The sequence below is a fragment of the Antennarius striatus genome, chromosome 1 (assembly GCF_040054535.1).
Source record: "Antennarius striatus isolate MH-2024 chromosome 1, ASM4005453v1, whole genome shotgun sequence".
NCBI lineage: Eukaryota > Metazoa > Chordata > Actinopteri > Lophiiformes > Antennariidae > Antennarius > Antennarius striatus.
In genome coordinates, this window is record NC_090776.1 from 1,267,727 (window position 1) to 1,288,028 (window position 20,302).

At 48.9% G+C, this 20,302-nt stretch overlaps 1 protein-coding gene across 1 annotated transcript; it reads left to right on the top strand.

The window, feature by feature from the left end:
• The first annotated feature begins 17,873 nt into the window (after positions 1 to 17,873).
• dbx1a (developing brain homeobox 1a) lies at positions 17,874 to 20,082 on the top strand. The gene is made up of 4 exons (XM_068321864.1): positions 17,874 to 18,228; positions 18,308 to 18,409; positions 19,494 to 19,699; positions 19,792 to 20,082. The coding sequence occupies exons 1-4, from the start codon at positions 17,877 to 17,879 to the stop codon at positions 20,080 to 20,082; spliced, it is 951 nt and encodes a 316-aa protein (XP_068177965.1). The 5' UTR covers positions 17,874 to 17,876.
• The last annotated feature ends 220 nt before the right edge of the window (positions 20,083 to 20,302 follow it).

Consider the following 20,302-nt stretch of genomic DNA (forward strand, 5'->3'; position numbering starts at 1 on the left):
TGTAGTAATACCTGTAGTAATACCTGTAGTAATACCGGTAGTAATACCTGTAGTAATACCTGTAGTAATATCTGTAGTAATACCTGTAGTAATACCTGTAGTAATATCTGTAGTAATACCTGTAGTAATATCTGTAGTAATACCTGTAGTAATACCTGTAGTAATACCTGTAGTAATATCTGTAGTCATACCTGTAGTAATACCTGTAGTAATATCTGTAGTAATACCTGTAGTAATACCTGTAGTAATACCTGTAGTAATACCTGTAGTAATACCTGTAGTCATACCTGTAGTAATACCTATAGTAATACCTGTAGTAATACCTGTAGTAATACCTGTAGTCATACCTGTAGTAATACCTAGGTAATATGAAGGAATGTTGAAAATAAAACGTCTCAAACGTCTCTTCTTGTGTTTGTGAGGTCATGTGACCATTAGGGTTATTATTATTGATTGGCTTGTTCACTCTTTCACGTAGAAGTACATATATATTCTATATATATTATATATCATATACATTAGTCCCTCCGTTACTCGCGGTTAATGCGTTCCAGGACCACCCGTGAAAAACTAAATTCTGCGATATAGCAACAAACTATTTATTTTATTATTTACGGTAATTTAAACGTTTCTGACCCCCCCCATACTGATATTAAACCACCTTCTGTCTGTATTACCTTTAAAACACTCTGACAGACTGTTTAAAACACTTTTAGCTTCCACAAAAGGAAGTGCGTTACGTTCCCTGAGCTCAGGAACGTAACGCACTTCTGGATGCTGTCAGCCAATAGCTGAAAATATTATTATTATTATTATTATTATTATTATTATTATTATTATTATTATTATTATTATTATTATTATTATTATTATTATTATTATTATTATTATTATTATCATTATATTAGTATTATTATTATTAGTATTATTATAGTAATGATAACAATAATGTGTTCTTTTATTGATAAACTTGAGTTTAATTTAATTTAAATGATTTAATTTAAATGGTTTTGAATTTATTCCATAGAAATAATATTTTTACTAGCAGAAAATAAAAGTTAACTTTCTAAACTTTTGAATTGCAAAATTTTGTTGAATTTAATTATTTTGATTTTGTGCATAAAAAACAGAATTTATTCCATTAAACTTGTTGTTTGTCATGTTTGCATATATTTTAATTTAATTTTTATTACCAGAATAACTAACTGGTTCACCAAAAATGCATCTTGAAGCACCGATACGTGAGGAATCCTGTTTTTATTATAATTATTTCTTATAAAAAAGGATTTTCATTGTAAAATCATTTTGTTTACAGAGATGCTGATTATTAGTTTATTGATCCACTGCAGTGACTTCATATTAAATCATCTTATTTGATGTTTTAACGTTTTAACGTCTCTAAACGGAATAAACTCTGATCTGAAACCAGCTTTCATCACAACCACCCGTCCATCACAGCCGCTAAGCCCCCCCCCAGGGGACACCCCCTGTCAGCGCCGGCTCAGGCCCGTCTTCAGGCTAAGTGGACATCAGATCAGATGTCAGCATCAATTCCCAGAAGCCACCTCTTCTGCTAATACCCCTCACCGCCAATTAGGGGACGCACCCACAGCACAGCGGCTAGTTAGCGCTACACATGCTACCCGCTAGCCCCCGCTAGTCCCCGTCAGCACGGGGCTAATGGGCAATCACAGGGGGCGCTTATGTTGCAAATCAGCCCCGATGGGGGGGGTCTTGTGGGGGTTCCTGTCCAGCTTCTGGAGCTTATGATCCAGTAATGGGTGCTTTGGTGGAGATCTGAGGGGCCCCCGTGGGGACCTAAGGGGCCCCCGTGGGACCGTGGAGTCCAGCCCCCCCCCCACCCAGGGCTAAAGGGGGTTTGATGAGATCAGGATGGAGAACATGAAGGAACAGGTTCCTGCTGGAGAACCGACGCCGCCGATGGGCGGGTTCTGTCGTCTGATTGGCCGAAATACAAGTGGTTTATTTTATGTAGTTACATTTAAAGAACTGGAGCATCAGGACGCAACATCCGGTTTCCATGGCGACGGCTGATTGGAAACAAGACGTCTGTCGTCACGGTAACAAGGAGACTTTATCATAAAAGTTACGCCGCATCAGAGCATCACGTCGCCGTGGAGACGCCGAGATGATTGGAACTGAACCCGTGTGTGTGTGTGTGTGTGTGTGTGTGTGTGTGTGTGTGTGTGTGTGTGTGTGTGTGTGTGTGTGTGTGTGTGTGTGTGTGTGTGTGTTGTGAAGAATGGTGGAGGCAGGTGGTGTGACTGAAGAGAGGACTGGACCCAACTGGGCGGATGCAGGCCTTCATGGAGGAGGGGGGTGGGATGGACCTGGGGGAGGGTGGGATGGTCCGGGGGGGTGTGGCCGTCCACAAAGGCCACACCCCCCCATGTGTCCCTCTTTCACACCTTCTGGCCGGTTCTCCGTCCGGCGCCGGCGTCTCTTTTCTTTCATTGTTAACAAAACGGTTTACAAACCCTGGCTGGTACATTATCCACGACCCCCCCTTAGGATTGATAGAGGCAAATGGATTCGGGGGGGGGGAGTAAAAGGGGGCGTGTCCCCGGTGCGGCGGCTTTACAAACCGCCACATGGGCCGCGTTGAATATTCGCCTTTCACTGCGTTTTGAGAAGCCATACATTAAACGCTCATTATACAGCCTTTATGTGGGGGGGGTCAGGCTGGGGGGGTCACGCCGGGGGGGGCGGGTGAAGACGGGGGCCGTGATCTGGCTGCACATGCATGCATGGAGCGTCTTTAGCGGCTTTTAAACACGTATGATATCATCATGACCTCCACGCCGACAGGAGAAAGGGGCGGGGCTCGTCTTCACGCCGTCAATCTGATGGCGTGTTATGTTTAATAAGCTCCGCCTCACGCCACCAAACTGAGAGCGGGAGGCGGAGTTTAACGGAAAAAAAACAACGAAAACCCGACGGAATGAAAGGAAAGTTTAGAACAGTTTGACTTTTGTTCTGTTTTACGCAGACGACACACTATTGTACCCCCCCCCACAATGGAATCTCTTTTTTTACTGGTGTGTGTGTCGGGGGGGGCAAAGGTTGAACTGGGCATCCCATCATGATAAATCACTGGTTAATGAGGCCTCCATTGTGTCCTGCTACATTGTGTGCCCCCCCGGCCCCCCCAGGCCTCTACCTTGGGTTGTTAAGCTGACACAGATAATGAACTGGCCGCTTTGAACTGGTCCCACAATATTGACTGGTTGCACACAGCAGATGTCTCGCTGGCAGAAAGCAACTGGTAAAAGCACATTAGGTTAACAAAGAGGGCTTTGCTGGGGAGGGAGGAGACGGGAGGGGAGGTGGCAGAGAGGTCTGAGTGGGTGTGGCGGGGGGGGGGTGTGGAGCGGCGGGGTGGGTGGGGGGGCAGAGGGCAAGCTTCAGAGCTGACACATCTAGAGGATTAAACCCCAACAACACGTCTGTGGGCGACGTGGAGGACGAGAGGAAGGCTACGCTAGCATTGCTAACCAGTCTCTAACTGTCTCTAACTACCCGTCTAACTGATCGTCTCTAACTCCCTCTAACTAACCGCCGCTCACCGCCCAACTGTCTGTCTCTAACTACAAGTCTCTAACTGACCGTCTAACTAACCATCTCTAACTAACCATCTCTAACTAACCATCTCTAACTGACCATCTCTAACTGACCATCTCTAACTGACCATCTCTAACTAACCATCTCTAACTGACCATCTCTAACTAACCATCTCTAACTGACCATCTCTAACTGACCATCTCTAACTAACCATCTCTAACTGACCATCTCTAACTGTCCCTAACTATCTCAAACTAATTGCCTCTAACTGTTTGTCTCTAACTACCCGACTCTAACTACAGTAACTGCCTCCAACTGTCTCTAACTACCCATCTCTGTCTCCAACTGCCCGTTTCTAACTGCCCGTCTATAACTAACCATCTCCAACTATACCCATCTCTAACTTTTCTAGCATCCCATAACCATCTCTGGGTCTAACTGTCTCTAACTATCTCTGACTACTCTCTCTCTGTCTCTAACTACCCGACTCCAGCTACAGTAACTGCCTCCAACAGCCCGATTCTAACTAACCATCTCTAACTATCTCTAACTAAACACCTCTAACTGTTTCTGACTGCCCGTCTCCAACTAACCGTCTCTAACTACCCACCTCTAACTGATAAACATAACAGGTTTAGACCGTTTCTCTGGACTAACGTCTGTCCACCACAAATACGGGACTAGAAAACCGTTAAAAGCTCATAATATCAGATCCAGGATAAAAACGTAATCATATTAAAATACGTACGTTTAGTTCCAATATCTACCGTGATTCACGTGATTGTTTTAATCCAGATTATTTTACGGTAACTTTAATCCTGATAATTTAATCCAGGAACTCTCCATCAGTTTAAGATCATCAACAACAGTCAGAGTCGACTTGAAGCACTGGAAAACCGTTAAAACCATACATTTGTTTGTATCTCTGATTGTTCGTATGTTGAGAACTACCTGACGCAAATTTTACCAAGTTTGTGAATTTGGGATCAAAACGCGTATTAATCTGTTTACCTTCAGTTCAGGTGGATTTTAAATGTGCTCCTCCTCGTAATACTTCCCTTTGAATCAAATTCATGCTGTTTAAACGGTTCTTTCACGAATTTAAACTGTTTACTTGAATGTTTTACGCGTTCAAACGTTTTAAATTAGCGTCACCGTCACCATTCATTCATTCATTCATTCATTCATTCATTCATTCGCCGCGTCGATAACAGAATGATTAACTCTGTCTTCCCTTCCTGGCGCGGCGTATTGTTAGCGGCTGAATGCGGTGCGGCCCGCGAGCCGGCGGGTTCCGCCTGGCGGTGGACGGGTGTCTAATGGGTCCATAATAAACCGTGACTAACCGTCTCCCTGAGGACCGGCTGACACACACACTCACACACACACACACACACACAGCGGCGCGCTAACAGCCACCAACACTGATTACCATATAATTGCAGCCATTGTATTTGACATGGAGAATTAGCAGCCCGCTAGGTGGCTAACTGGCCTTTTATTCCACATCGGACTGGACACACACACCAAAAAAACAAAGAAAACACACACACACACGGCCCAACATACACAACACAAACTAGAGGGGAATATGAATTTATATCCACAAAAAATGAATTCACACGTTCAAAAAATTAATATATACACATAAAAAATGAATTTGTACGCACAAAAAATGATTTTATGCACACAAAACATTAATTTATATGCACAAAGTATGAATTTATACGCACAAAAAAGTAATTTATACGCACAAAACATGAATTATACGTACAAAAAATTAATTTATACACACAAAAAATTAATTTTGACGCAAAAATGTGAATTTATACCCACAAAAAATTTATTTATACGCACAAAATATGAATTTATGTGCACAAAAAATGAATTTATACGCACAAAAAATGAATTCATTCACACAAAAAATTAATTTTGATGCAAAAATGTGAATTTATATGCACAAAACATGAATTTATGCTCACAAAGCATGAATTTATACGCACAAAAAATTAATTTTGACACAAAAATGTGAATTTATACGCACAAAAAATGAATTTATACAAATAAAAATGTGCATTGTCGACGTGACGATTGTGAAGGGGAAGTTTTTGATGCTAAAAACATCAAAACTAGACGGATAAAGTTGTTTTAGACACGAGGATCTGTAAGCGAAACACTCTTTTATTCGCACGACAAAACCGTTGGAGGATTAGCATCATTAGCATCGCTACCACCTGTTAGCATCGAGCCGGCGGCGGCGGATCATCTCCTATATGAGAATTTCACGCGGCGCTTGACAGGAAGTACCCGGTCCACGACCACAACGGGACGGTCGCCGTGGACCCCTTCGCCCCCCCACGTGTGGCTAAACGATGGCTTCCCTCGAGCCGCGTCGCCACAAATCCCCTTTCAGCGTCGCTCTTCCTCTTTCCTGCCTGACTGAGTCCTTTTAGGCTGGGGAGGGACAGGAGCGAGCCCCCCCCCCATCCCGGTCCAGGTTTTTGTGGGACAGCTGACAGAAAAGGCCCAGACCACCACTGGATGACCCCTCCAGGACTGACAAAACCCGATTGGTCACGGCTGCCAGGCGCTAATGGGCCGGAGAGGGATCGCCCCGGGTGGGTAATGACTGTATTCTTCTGGTGCCCTCGTACCCCCAGCCTTACCTCCAGTACCCCCCCATCCCGGAGCCAGCCTCCCGTACGCCCCCCATCCCGGAACGAGGCGGACGGAGACCCGAAGACGACTTGGTACCATCACGATAGAAACGTTGACAACGCCCCCCCCCCCCACTTAGCGGCTGAGCTAACGCGCTAGCCCCCCCTTGGACAGAAGTATCCGGACCGGACAGATGGACTGTGTAGCACACCCCCCCCCCCAAAATAAAAGCTTACAAAAAAAGAACACGGAACGAAAACTCTTCCCTGGGTTTTGTTCTCGGTGACGTTTGTTAGCAGGAGGTGATGCTAACTGGTGGGGGGGGGGCGGTGGTGGTAACGGGGGGTGAAGGAGGTCATCCTGCCTCCATTCAGGCCCAAAGACACCAGCGCACAGAATGATAGACTCCTCAGGATTGTTTGCCCCCCGCCAGGGCCCCTGTCTCCCCCCACCCCCCCACCCCCACCCCCACCCCCATGTCCCTCAATGGCACCCTTAGCCTCACATGAGAGGCTCTCACAGGTAGCGGCGAGTGTGTGTGTGTGTGTGTGTGTGAGTGTGTGTGGGGGGGTTGTATTTTAGAGATAAAGCCCCCTCGCCCTATGCTTGATTGCCCCCCTATAGACACTCTGAAAGCTCCTCAGACACCAGTGAATAAACTCCAACTCTGACGCTTCCATACATCACCCCCCCGCCCCCGCCCCCGCCCCCGCCCCCTACACCCCCTACACCCCCAGATACCCCCAGATACCCCCCCTCTCCTCTCTCACTTTGAATTTTCTAGGGATTTGAGCACAACCCCTGAACCCCCCCCCTTAAAAAAAGTCTCCACACTTCTAAATAAAAAGAATTCTTTCATGCTAACAAAAGTTCGCGGCGCACCAAAAGGCTAACCACGTCTCCATGAGGATCACTGTCAGAGCGCCGCTGCTGATTGGGTATTCATGGCGTACGGACACACCGCTAACGCTCGGCTAACGCTACCGGATGGATGTTAGCATCATCCGAAACCTCCCATCAGGTGTTAGCAATGGGGTTAGCTGGTGTTTGAAAGTGTTAACAAGTGTATTAGCAGGTGTTAGCTAGTGTTAACAGGTGTTAGCTGGTGTTAGCTAGTGTTAACAGGTGTTAGCTGGTGTTTTAGCAGATATTAGCAGGCTTTAGCTGGTGTTAGCAGGTGTTAGCTGGTGTGTTAGCAGATATTAGCTGGTGTTAACAGGTGTTAGCTGGTATTAGCTGTTGTTGTCAGGTGTTAGCTGGCGTGTTAGCAGATGTTAGCAGGTGTTTTAGCAGATATTAGCTATTAGCTGGTGTTAGCTGGTGTGTTAACAGATATTAGCTATTAGCTGGTGCTAGCAGGAACAGACCCGTTAGCGAGTGCTTCCCGTCAGACCACGTCCTTCTGTTGACACGTCAAACAGAGAAGTGCTGACTCGGCGATGCTGGTCATCCTGTCTGGCTAACCATTAGCATGGCTATCTAAAGCCTGACTTAGCGCCGCTGCTGTCAGCAGGTTCCCGCCCACAGGAGGAATCCATCTGACACCTCTTGACAGGACAGGAACCAACTAATCCGTCCTGTGTGGTGGGGGTGGCGGGTCACCAGATGGACCCACTAAGTTACCGGGTTCTCCAACCGGTCGAGTCTTTTCTCTTGGATCACCAGGAACCACCGAGCAGAACACCGACGGGGAGGAAACACTCTGAGTGACGCCGGTGCACCGTTACGTTATCAAGTTTAGCTTCACTTACAATATATTTCTATATTTATTAGATAAGATAAGACACGTCAAGTTAAGATAAGACAAGTTAAGACAAGTTAAGACAAGTTAAGATAATACAAGTTAAGATAAGTTAAGACAAGTTAAGATAATACAAGTTAACATAAGAGAAGTTAAGATAAAACAAGCTAAAACAAGACAAGACAAGTTAAGGTAAGACGAGTTAAGATAATAAAAGTTACATAAGACAAGTTAACATAAATGAAGTTAAGGTAAGACAAGTTAAGATAAGATAAGACAAGTTAAGGTAAGACAAGTTAAGACAAGATAAGACAAGTTAAGATAAGACAAATTAAGATAAGACAAGTTAAGGTAAGACAAGTTAAGATAAGACAAGATAAGACAAGTTAAGATGAGACAAATTAAGATAAGACAAGTTAAGGTAAGACAAGTTAAGACAAGTTAAGATGAGACAAATTAAGATAAGACAAGTTAAGACAAGTTAAGATGAGACAAATTAAGATAAGACAAGTTAAGGTAAGACAAGTTAAGATAAGACGAGTTAAGACAAGTTAAGAAAATTTAAGATAAGACAAATTAAGATAAGGCAAGTTAAGACAAGTTGAGGTAAGACAAGTTAAGACAAGTTAAGATAAGACAAGTTAAGACAAGTTAAGATAAGACAAGTTAAGGTAAGACAAGTTAAGACAAGTTAAGGTAAGACAAGTTAAGATAAGACAAGTTAAGACAAGTTAAGGTAAGACAAGTTAAGATAAGACAAGTTAAGACAAGTTAAGATAAGACAAGTTAAGATAAGACAAGTTAAGACAAGTTAAGGTAAGACAAGTTAAGACAAGTTAAGATAAGACAAGTTAAGATAAGACAAGTTAAGACAAGTTAAGGTAAGACAAGTTAAGATAAGACAAGTTAAGATAAGACAAGTTAAGACAAGTTAAGATAAGACAAGTTAAGATAAGACAAGTTAAGACAAGTTAAGGTAAGACAAGTTAAGGTAAGACAAGTTAAGATAAGACAAGTTAAGACAAGTTAAGATAAGACAAGTTAAGACAAGTTAAGGTAAGACAAGTTAAGATAAGACAAGTTAAGTTAAGTTAAGGTAACCATGAGTTAAATAATGATAGGAAGTTGAAAAGTATTAAGATAAAATAAATTTGCATTTTTACGATGACAGTTGTACGGTAAATGATCTACAGAACGCTGTGAATTCTCTGGGCTGCCGTTTAAGCTCTGAATGGCATAGAACTGTTCAGCAGAGGTGAACGGGAGTCGACGCCCCCCCAAAGACGTGGGCGGAGCCTGTTTCCACAGAGCAGTTTGAATGACACTGTCTGCCACCGGCCCTGAACTCAACTCTATCATCTTTGCTGTTTCCACGTTGGTCCTTCTGGCTGCGTGACGCTAACGTGTTGACCGCTGTGTATTTATTTGATTGTTAACCCCCCCCTCCGACCCCCCAGCGGTGACGTCACACCAGTCATTTGCATTCTCTAACCCTTCCAGGAGCTGAATGTTGCCTCCTTATGGTGGAAGCCTTTCGTATTCAGGCTCGGGGTTGAGGTTTCGGGGCTTTGCATATCCCCCGGTCCTCCGGGACCCCAACACAGGCAGACCCTACTTTTGTCTGCTCCCAATCCGTGGCCCTTGGGGGGGTGGGGGGGGGTCCAAGCTCTGATCAGAACAAGTCAAACAAAATCAGCATTTAAACCAAACAGGTTTCTCTTCTGTCAGAATGGTCCGCAAGCTGTTCCCCTGCTGCTGCTAGTCTGATGCTAAATGCTAATCCCTCAGGTGTTCAGATTATTTCACAATCTGTACGAAAACCAACTTCTTCAGCTGGTCTTTAAACCCGAACTGCGTGGCGTCACCGCGGACGCTCTCGGCTCCAGATTTCTTTGGGGTCTCTTTTCTAGACGGAATCTAAAGCCACTGATTAGCCGTCTTTTTTGTCTCCAACTGTTATTTTCTCTTTATTGGCCCCATCAGGCTCTTGAAGACCCCCCCCCCTTCACAATGGATCTAATATAGGAGACCCTCGAGCCTCTAGCTAACCTCTGTTTCAATCATCTCACACACTTGTGAGAACTATGGCTAAATTAGCCTGCTTAGAAACACAGAAGTGCTTTAATTAAAACTTCAAATCCTCCCCCCCCAGCCCCCCTGGCCTCCTCATCCTCGGCCCTCCTGCGGGGGCCAGGTCTCCACTGGCGGCCAGAAGGGGGACGGTCGTTGACTCGCACTCCAGCGCCTTCGCCTCAATAGCATCTCGCGCCGAGACACAATGACCTTCCAAATTAAAGGAGCGACTGTCCAAATTAAATCAAGCAAGCCTTCCTCCCCCAACCCTTCAACCGTTCTCATAAGTGAGAGGTGAGCCCCGCCTGAATGGGGGGTTTTCTCTGGTCCTCCTTGAGATGCTACTTCTTGCTAATTAGCCGCTGCTCTTTGTCATCTCCATGAGCCTCAATAGAGAACTGGCAACGCTTTCCGACTGCGTGGCTTTCATTGGCTCGTCTTCCTGCTCTCTTTGCCAAAATATGGCCGGTAGCTGTTAATTAGTTTTCTACTAGCTGTCAAAGCCGTTATTGTCGCTAACTCGCGATTGTTTCTAAGCCGGGCCGGTCATTAAAAAATATCATTTTCATATGAAAGAGGAGTAAAGACGTTCATTTCCAAGTATAAGTGTGTTCCGGGTCTTTGCATGTCAATGCAGCCGTGATCCCGGGACTCAGGAGACGTCCTATCACAGCCGGTCACGTCTAATCCCTGAAATATTGTCCCTCTCCAATCAATTCAAATTGGAACATATGTCTGAGTAATCTGGAAGGTCGTCATGATGCCCTAATTGCGTTTTTGTCGTCCCTTCATCGCCCTCTCATGAGTTGGGAACGGCGGAGATTGTCTCCCACCCGTCTTCTGGGGGATCTCGGAGAAGTTTGGACGTCTGTCCAGGTTGGACACGTCATCCAGACTGACGATTTGCTGTCTCCTGGATCAGTCGAGAAGCTGGTCCAGAGAAAAGACTGTTGGAGTCCAACCGGGAAGGCGATGGGCAACCGATGGACTTGCAAAAAAAAAAGCAAGTCCATCCAAACGCTGGACATGGTGTCCGTCTGAGCTTCTACATCTTCCACAGTCTTCAAGCAGCGAACTGATGTCCATCCACACCAGTAGGAGATGACGTCTGCCCTCAAGACTTCACCTCAAGAGGTTTTCAAGGCAACGGAAGGTTTGGAATTCCCCCGGGAGACTTGTTGCCTTTGGAGAGGACTCCCTCTCAGGCCTTTGTGCTCTCCTTGACCTTAAGAGTCTTATCATTTGGCCAGGCAGACCAGAGGTCACCCTGCTATAGGTGACCCTGCCCCCCCCGCGCCTGCTTCAGTCCACTTTTGTACAACAAGAGGTCTTTGAGAAGACTCTCCAACGACGAAGCACCCTGAGACGAGTCCTGAGCACCAGCAGGAGGTGGGACAGGATTCAGAACTCATTCACAGATTAACTGGAAGCCGGTGACGGTTCTGGATGCTCGCGTTCATCCAGGTGGATTATGGGGGAGCGGCTTGACCCCCCATCCTGGTCAGGAGTTCATCACGAAAGACCAACAGCAACCCTGGTTCTTTGTCCTTTAGCTGCACTCAAACCCACGAAAAGTTCTGATCTGGACGGATGGAGTCGTCTCTCGCCCGTTAATCTGAGTCGGGTCTGAGGACGGGGGGGCGGGGGGCAGGGGGCGGCCGCGGGGGAGACGAAAGGGGAAAAAGGACTGCAGGAGACGGTGAAAGGGGCGGACGAGTGATGGTTTGGAGAACTGACAAGCAGAAGGGCCGAGTTAAAGACCTGGGGGGGCAGAGGTCACCTCACCTAGGGCTGATCAAATCCCCCCCAATGCATGATGGGATTAATTACAAGACACGCCGGGACACACCAATGGACCCCGATACTTGTAAGTGACTTTGAGGTGCAGGACTTTGACTGCCCCAGGAATCAGACCTGGGGGGTCCGGACTGTCCCTGACAGGATCACGCCTCACAGGGTCTTAATGCCGCAAACGCTCCACATCCGGGTTGAGGAGGACCGCCCTCTGGTACCGGCCCCCCAGGAGCCCCCCCCCACCCAGCAACCACCTCACAATGAGGCCTTCAGATGCAGATTAAACAACTGTTTCCTGGACTAGTTTGTAGGTTCTAGTCCCAACGACCAATCAGAAGGACCGTCCAGGTTCTCCTGGAGCCTCATCTTACAGAGGAGAACCTGGTTCCTCAAACGCACCACGGTCCAGTTGGAGACCCCAGGCGATGGACATGAGGTCCAAACCCAACGGCCCCTGACTTTAACGTCAGAGAACAACCAATCAGAGGTCTTCGAGTGGGCGTGTCCTTCATCAGCGAAGACGACAACGAGAGTAAAAACGCTAAATGTCGTTTTGTTGTCGAGCTTCGATCAGCCGGGAGAGGCCAAGTCCAAAACCCGTGTGTGTGGGGCTCCTTCACACACACACACACACACACACACACACACACACACACACACACACACACACACACACACACACACACACACACACACACACACACACACACACACACACACACTCTGAAAAGCCCACTGGTTTCCTCCTGTTATGCAAATGCCTGAAAACGCTTGAGTGAGGATCCTATATGAATCCGATGAGGCTCTTTTCTCTCGCCGGCGCTCCTGAGCAGCGCTCAATGGCGAGCGTCCGCTTCGCTCGCCGGCCGCGAGAATTATTCAGCTTGACGAGACGTAAACTGACATAAGCACCCGGCTCACTTTCAGCCGCCGGGCAATCCGATTATACGGCCAACGCCGCGTCAATGCTGCGGGGGCCAACAGGCAGCGGGGGCCCGTGGGGGCCCCGCCCCCACCCAAGCCCTGCTTTATCCATTCATACCTACTGCTGCACACACACACACACACACACACACTGGTAAACGACGAATCCTGAGGATGAAGCTCCTCCCCCTCTGGGTTACTTTGGTTCTACGGTTTACCGCCGTCGTCTCCACCTGCTCCCCCCGCGGGAGCTGCTGTGTATCTGTAGGCTCTGAGGGTCAATTTGACCCATAAGTCGCGGGGTCGACTGGACCCGTAGGTTCTGGGGGTCGTCCCGACCTGGTGACCCGGCGCCGGCGTCAGGGTGAACCCCTAAGCTAAACCAGCGTTGACAACCTCGCCGCCTCGGCTGCTCCTCCGTGCTGCGCCGCGACGCTTGGGTCCTCAGACGGGACACGAGGAGGGGGGAGGGGTGTTTACATGACGCGAAAAAGACTGCCAGGTGCTGGGGGGGGCGGGGGCAGGGCGGGGCAGGCGTCCTGCATATCGCCCCCCCCCCATCCGTGAAACCCAAGTGGAGATGAGATTAAAACCTGAACTGAGAAACATTTGGAATTGATGAGCCTGTGTGACCAATCCAATGAGTGTGTGTGTGTGTGTGTGTGTGTGTGTGTGTGTGTGTGTGTGTGTGTGTGTGTGTGTGTGTGTGTGTGTGTGTGTGTGTGTGTGTGTGTGTGTGTGTGTGTGAGTGTGTGTGAGCAGCAGATGCTTTCCTCATGGAGAAAGAATTAAGATAATTAGATTAGAACAGATTCATATCTTTTCAGGTAGTTTGGTGACGCTCCACCTGCCGGCCACGCCCGGCATGGCCACGCCCAGTTTGGCCACGCCCAGTCAGAGGGTCTCTGTGCTTCCTCTGCCCCCCCCCCTTCTGTTTCGTCCGGTATTAATGAGCAATTAACTTTGCATACAAGGTCGCGTACAATAGCAGGCTGTTGTCAGATTATGCTAATGCTAACGCTTTAGCGGCGGCGCAAGCAGGCGGGGTGTCCCCTGTGAAAGGAGAGGGAGGGGGTCGAGAAAATGAGATGCAAACTGTACCAACATGCGCTTTAAGAGGATTAGGACGCCACTCGACATCCACGGCAACAACCGCTCATAAACCCACACCGGGGGGGGGGGCGTCCGGGGGGGGGCGGTTCTGATCCGGAATGGGGGGGGGGCCGGTCGTGGAAGTGGAAACGCGTCGGGAAAAAGATCGTCTGAAAGAATTCCGATTAGTGGGGGGGTCGGGTTGGACTCCCATGGCGGCGCCGGCGGGGGGGCACAGGGGGGGACAGGTGCAGCCGGGTTCATGCAGAGTGCTTTGTGGGCTGTCGTGGCCCCGGGTCACTGAGGGGGGGGGCCGTGTTTAATACGGAGTTAATATCGATTTAATTCTCGTCACGCCGGCTCTGCCCCCGCCGCGCCGCTAATTCGCTCAGCGTCGGGTCGGCCAATGGCGTCGGGTTGGCGGGCGGCGTCGGGTCACGCCCATCGGGTCGGGTCGTCGGGTCGGCGGCGCCAGACGCCGCTGAAAACCGTCACCGCCAAAACATACAAACTTTTCTTTTTGTTCTTGTTTCTGATGTTGTTTAAATAAAGTTTTTTTTGGATTGAATTGGATAAAACAGCCCAAGGGGGCGGGGTTTGTGACGTCACAAAGTGGTCAGGTGATCATCATCATTGAATTTTAATAATTTTATATATATATTCATACGTTTTGACTCACCGTGACGCTGCGGCTGGTGGGCGGGACCGGATGTCCCATCAGGGAGGGGGCGGGGCCTGGAGGGGCGTGGTCCCGACGACATAAAAAAAACAACAACACGTCATTAATCCATACAGGATGGCAGAACAAAGTTTTCAGTGACTCCTCCCACGCGTCACGTGACTTGTGGGCGTGGTCGACGCCGCTGCGCGTCCACAAACGGGTGAAATCCTACGCGGTTCAGGAAGTCAGGACCGGGTCCGGACCTAGCATTAACATTAACTTTAGCATTAACATTAGCTTTAGCATTAACATTAGCATTAACATTAGCATTAGCATTAGCTGCTAAGTAGCACGCACGTGTGCTTTTGAGGCGCGTGGCCTACCTGTAGCGTGGAGCAGCACTCCAGGTGTTTCCTTTACAGACGTCACCTGTGGACAGGTGTGTCTGCTGGGCAGGAAGTAGAGAACTTCCAGTCACTTTTCAAAATAAAACTAACCACGTGACTTAATTATATATAATTAAATCAATTTAAGTTTGAATATTTGGTTCAAAAGTTTCAAGAAAAAAAAAATCAAAAAGAAACCGACTTTAAACCGGATTCAAACTTCTTGAAACTTAAACTTTATCTAAACTTTATTTAAACTTTATTTAAACTTAAAACTTTATTTAAACTTTATTTAAACTTCATCTAAACTTTATTTAAACTTTATTTAAACTTCATCTAAACTTTATTTAAACTTTATTTAAACTTCATCTAAACTTTATTTAAACCCTATTTAAACTGTATTTCCGTCTAAACCTCCCACTCGGACTGTGTTCCTGCGTCTCGGGGGTGTTGACCCCCCCACCCTGGAGGTGGGCGGGGCTGAATGGGGCGGAGATGGATGGACTGGTGGACCAGTTCCCGACCAGTCGGTGCAATCTGTTCCCCCAGTCCGGTGAAAGGAACGGGGAGGGTCCGCCGCTCGGTGCGTCCGCGTCCCGATAAATAACGAGGGAATAATAAACAGTCAACCACCTGTCGGGGGGGGGCGGGGGGCACAAAGGGCCGGCCCTCACAGACCCCCTCATGCGTGGGGGGCTTATTTACTCAGCTCCTTTCACTTTTTGAGGCAGAAAGACACGCGAGACAATGGAGGAGTTCATCCTCACGGTTCACCCCCCCGGTGCCGCCCCCCCAGTCCACCCCCGCCCCGTTCATCCTCCGGTTCGGAAATGTGGAGGAAAAAAGTTTGTCAAAATATTTTAATTAAACAGAATAAACCATAAATTAAAAGAATTTATTAATCTTTTTTTTTGAGGGGGGGCAGTTATCAATACTGATTATCGATCATCTGCATCAATGAGGAACCAGAAACACGATCAAATCGGAGCTAAAATCCTGAAGACTCCAGAAACCTTCTGGTGAGACTCGAACCCACGACCCCCCTTAATGTAAACCTGATGGTTATGGGGGGGTGGGATCATGGGGGGGGGGGGGGCTAATATTCCATTTATTCGCTTTTAATGTCTGATTCATCCGCTGCAGCTCCGCGCGGCCCCCGGGCGGCCCCCGGGCGGCGCGTGAATCCGGTGCGGATTCGTCCCGGTCAGAGCGAGCCGCTCCCGCTTCCAGCTGACCATCTGCCCCCCCCCCCCCCCCCCCCCCCCCCCCAAAAGAGCGGATTTGGGCTCCGAGTGAAGGAACACGGACCCGTGAGGGACTCGAACCGGCGGGTGCGTAATTACGCACGGAGGTGTTTCCCTTTTTAATTACCGGATTGATGGATGAGATGTAGAAACACCGAGTCAATCCGGGGGGGGGGGCGGGGGGGTCGCCTAAAAATAGTTATAAAAAAATTTATAATAAAAACTGATTTTTTTAACTCATCATTTTCCTAAATGTGATTTAAATTCAAACAGAATCCTGAAGGCGAACAAAACCAAAAATAATAGTCAGTTAATGTTCCTCTAATAGTCAAAAATACTGACATTAAAAAAAAAGTTTATAATAATAATAATAATAATAATAATAATAATAATTCAATACTAATAAATATTAATACTAATAAAACTCACCATAAACGTGTCTTCATTTAAATCCTACATTTTTTGATGCAGAACTTTTAAAAAACTATTTCGATTTAAAAAAAATAAATGAATTTAAATATAAAATAAAGGATAAAAACCTTCCAGTTCAATAACCATCGGGACCAAATGATCAGGATTGAATCTAAAATCTGTTTCTGATTCGAATCGATCTCGTCTCTGATCCGCGGCGGCTCTGTTAACCCCTTCTCGCCTGGCTGCGCCTCTTTTGAACCACCGGACACGCCGATCCGGCTCCGAGCCGCGTTAATGGGAGTTTGATTCGGGTCCCGGGTCGCGGGTCCCGGGTTCCGCTCGTATGAATGCGTTTTAAATCAAATGACAGACGCACTTTTATTCAGGCGGTTAAAACAGCAGAACAAAACCTTTAGAAATAAAAGCTTTTTATTCACGGAGGCGAGAAAGAGGAGAGAAAGGCCGGGGGAAGGGGGGGTTGTTTAAGGGTGGGGGGGTCCACCGCAGCTGAGGGTGACAGTTAGTTCATGGTTAACAGGATCAGCGGCGCGTTGCGCGCAGGACGCACACTTCTCTGCTGCGCGCAACGCGCAGATTTAACACATCTGTTAACGCGCTCCGATCGCGCCCAATCCGGTTATCGGATTATTCCATGACGAGCCCCGGATTGAGAATCCAGTGTCGGGAATCCAATGAAACCTAAAAGAGCCGCTTCTTGCTTTGTTTACGTCTGGGACGAGTGACGTCACAAAGGGAACCAATCAGGAACGAGGAGAAATGAAATTGATTTAAAGTGGATTAAAATCTGTTTGTGGAATAAAAACATCGGGATTTTATTTTGAAATTATGGAACCAATAAAATCGGATCACGCGTGTTTTTACCCCCCCCCCCCCGCTTTGATGCGTGGATCTCTCTTTAATTACCCCCCCCCCCCCCCCCCCCCAAAACAAATAAGTGAAAGGAAAGTGGTCAACATGCAAAATTGATGAGCGCCTCCTTTGTAGGGTGGGGGGGTGATGGGGGGGTGATGGGGGGGGTGCTTATGAAGTCCAATGCAATCATAAACCGAGTCAACGGGCCAATCAGCGGCCCGGGGGCCGCGGCATGAAAGAGACTCATGTGGAGGACTTTGTGGAGCCCCATTGTTGAGGCTGTCAGGGCGTGGGGGGGGGGCGTGGGGGTAAGGGGGGGCAGATTCTATAAAGCTGCTCTCCCCAGCCTGGGGAGGCCAGAGGAGTTCCAGCCGTCCCCTCGACTCGTCCTCCCCCAGCACCGAGGATACCCTTCTGTGTTTCAAAGTGGGACCATGATGATCCCGAGCGTCCTGGCTCCCCCCGCGCTCTACCCGGGGGTGTACCGGCCCGCCGCCGCCGCGCTGCCGCGGACCCCCCCGTCCATCTTCCCCTCCCGCTCCGGCTTCCTGGTGGAGGACCTGCTGCGGATCGGCCGCCCCCCCGGGGGCTTCCTGAACCGGACCGCCGCTGCTGCCCCCCCCGGGGCCACCACCACCTTATCGTTCAGCGACGCGCCTGCGGAGCGCGCGCCGGCCGCGGTGACGCGCGACGCGTGCACGCCTAAAGCCTCGGGCACGAGCAGCAAAGAAACGGGTTTCCTCAAGTTCGGCGTGAGCGCGATCCTGGCCCCCTCCCCCAAGACCGGTAAGTGGACCGGACCCGGACCCGGACCGGATTCTGTTTGTGGTGAGTCTAACGTGTCTGCCCCCCTCCTCCCTCACAGCCTCCTGCCCCCCCTCCCTCCACAGCCTTCACTCCAAGACCTTCCCGGTCCCGGTGTTCGACGCGCAGCTCCACCCCCTCTTCAGGACGCCGTTCCTACCAGGTAGGACCCCCCCTCACAGATTTACACCACAAAATAAGAAATCTCTGTCTTATTACCCCCCCCCCACCCCCACCCCCTAATTAACCAATTATCCAGAAGCGTCACGCTCCAAATTAGAGGCGACTTTTCGCCCCGTTGTGGGGGGGCGTTTTCCCACAGCGCCCGGGAGGGGCCACCTAAGCTTTCACCACCGTGACCAATTTGGTCACCCCCCCGCCCAGATAGTGACTTTTCCCGAGGGGGCGGGGCCCAGTCATGCACTAATTTCCTCATTAGGCGCCTTTGAGAAGTTTCAATCTTCTCACCAGACCACATAGCGCGTCGTTGTTGCCGTGTGTGTGTGTGGGTGGGGGCACCTGCAGCCAGGAGGACGTCCGTGCTTGGGGGGCGTCCACTGGTGAGGGGGGGGGGCTGTCAGACCAGGTTAAAGCCACTCTTTTTTACGGCGCAAACTGGATTCCTGAACGTTGATCCAACGAGCCAATCAGAGGCCTGAGATGAGGAAGAAACGTCTAGAAAGTCTTTTTTTCATTCAAACTGGATCATAAAGGGGGGGGGGTCTTTTAACCCCCCCACCTCAACAAAACAACAAAACCAGCTCCTCGTTCTCAAAAAGCTCTTTTTCGTGTTCATTTAATGAAAATGATTCGAAGGCAGGAAGAAAATCCCCCCCACCCCACCCCCGTTTACACACCCCCCCCCATCACTATTCTGGTATGCAGTTGTGTTTAGTTTGAGAGTGTAAACCTCTTTGTGTCGGTAATATATGGCCTTCGCCGCCTGTCCGGAGTCTTTTCTCCGTTAGTTCATTACTACACAATTACCGTTCACGGTTTATTAACTCCTCTGTCCGCCCCCCCGTGCCCCCCCCCGGGGGGTTCCTTAAAGGATCCGCTGCCTCTTTACCATACCAATGCGCTGGGGACCGGCCAATGTGCTAATTAGTCACCTCGTGCCATTTCCCTCAAAGCTGGGGCGGGTTGGGGGGGGGGGTGATGGTGTGTGTGTGTGTGTGTAGGGGGGGTCCAATCCCACCTGATTTAAAAGCCCCCTTTTAAATGAACGCCCTCCTGTCCCCCCCCAGCCTCCTCCTCCTCCGTGGTGCCCATCCCCGGGACCTTCTCCTGGCCGCTGGCCGCCAGGGGGAAGCCCCGCCGGGGGATGCTCCGCCGGGCCGTGTTCTCCGACGTGCAGCGGAAGAACCTGGAGAGGATGTTCCAGAAGCAGAAGTACATCAGCAAACCCGACCGGAAGAAGCTGGCGGGAAAGTTGGGGCTCAAAGACTCACAGGTCAGAGAGAAACCGGACGCGTCGTGCGTAAAAGTCGTGCGTAAAGACGCGCCGCGTCCCCGCGACTCACCGCGTGTCCGCGTCTCCTGCAGGTGAAGATCTGGTTCCAGAACCGCCGGATGAAGTGGAGGAACTCCAAGGAGCGCGAGCTGCTCTCTTCCGGCGGAAGTCGCGAACAGACGCTCCCCACCAAAGCCAACCCCCACCCGGACCTGAGCGACGTGGGCAAGAAGTCATCCGCGGATGAAGAGGAGGATGAGGAAGAGGACGAAGAGGAGCTGGTCAGACGCAGCCTGATGGCGGCGGCGGGGGGGTCCCCGAGTCTGTCCAGCAAACACTCGGACTTCACGGAGTCGGACGAAGAGGAAATCCACGTGTCGTGAATTTAATTTGAAGAGATTTTAACGCGCATGCGCGCAGGAGCTGCTCTGAGAGACTCTGCTGTTTTTGCACAGCTTTGGTTTAACTGTACAGTATTTTGTACGAGCCTGTATGGAAATTTTATGCCAAGAATATCTGAGTTCATTCCACCTTAAATAGAGTCGTTTATTGAAATTGTAGCTATGTCCTTAATAATTTATATTTGTTTGTAAATATGTTTAT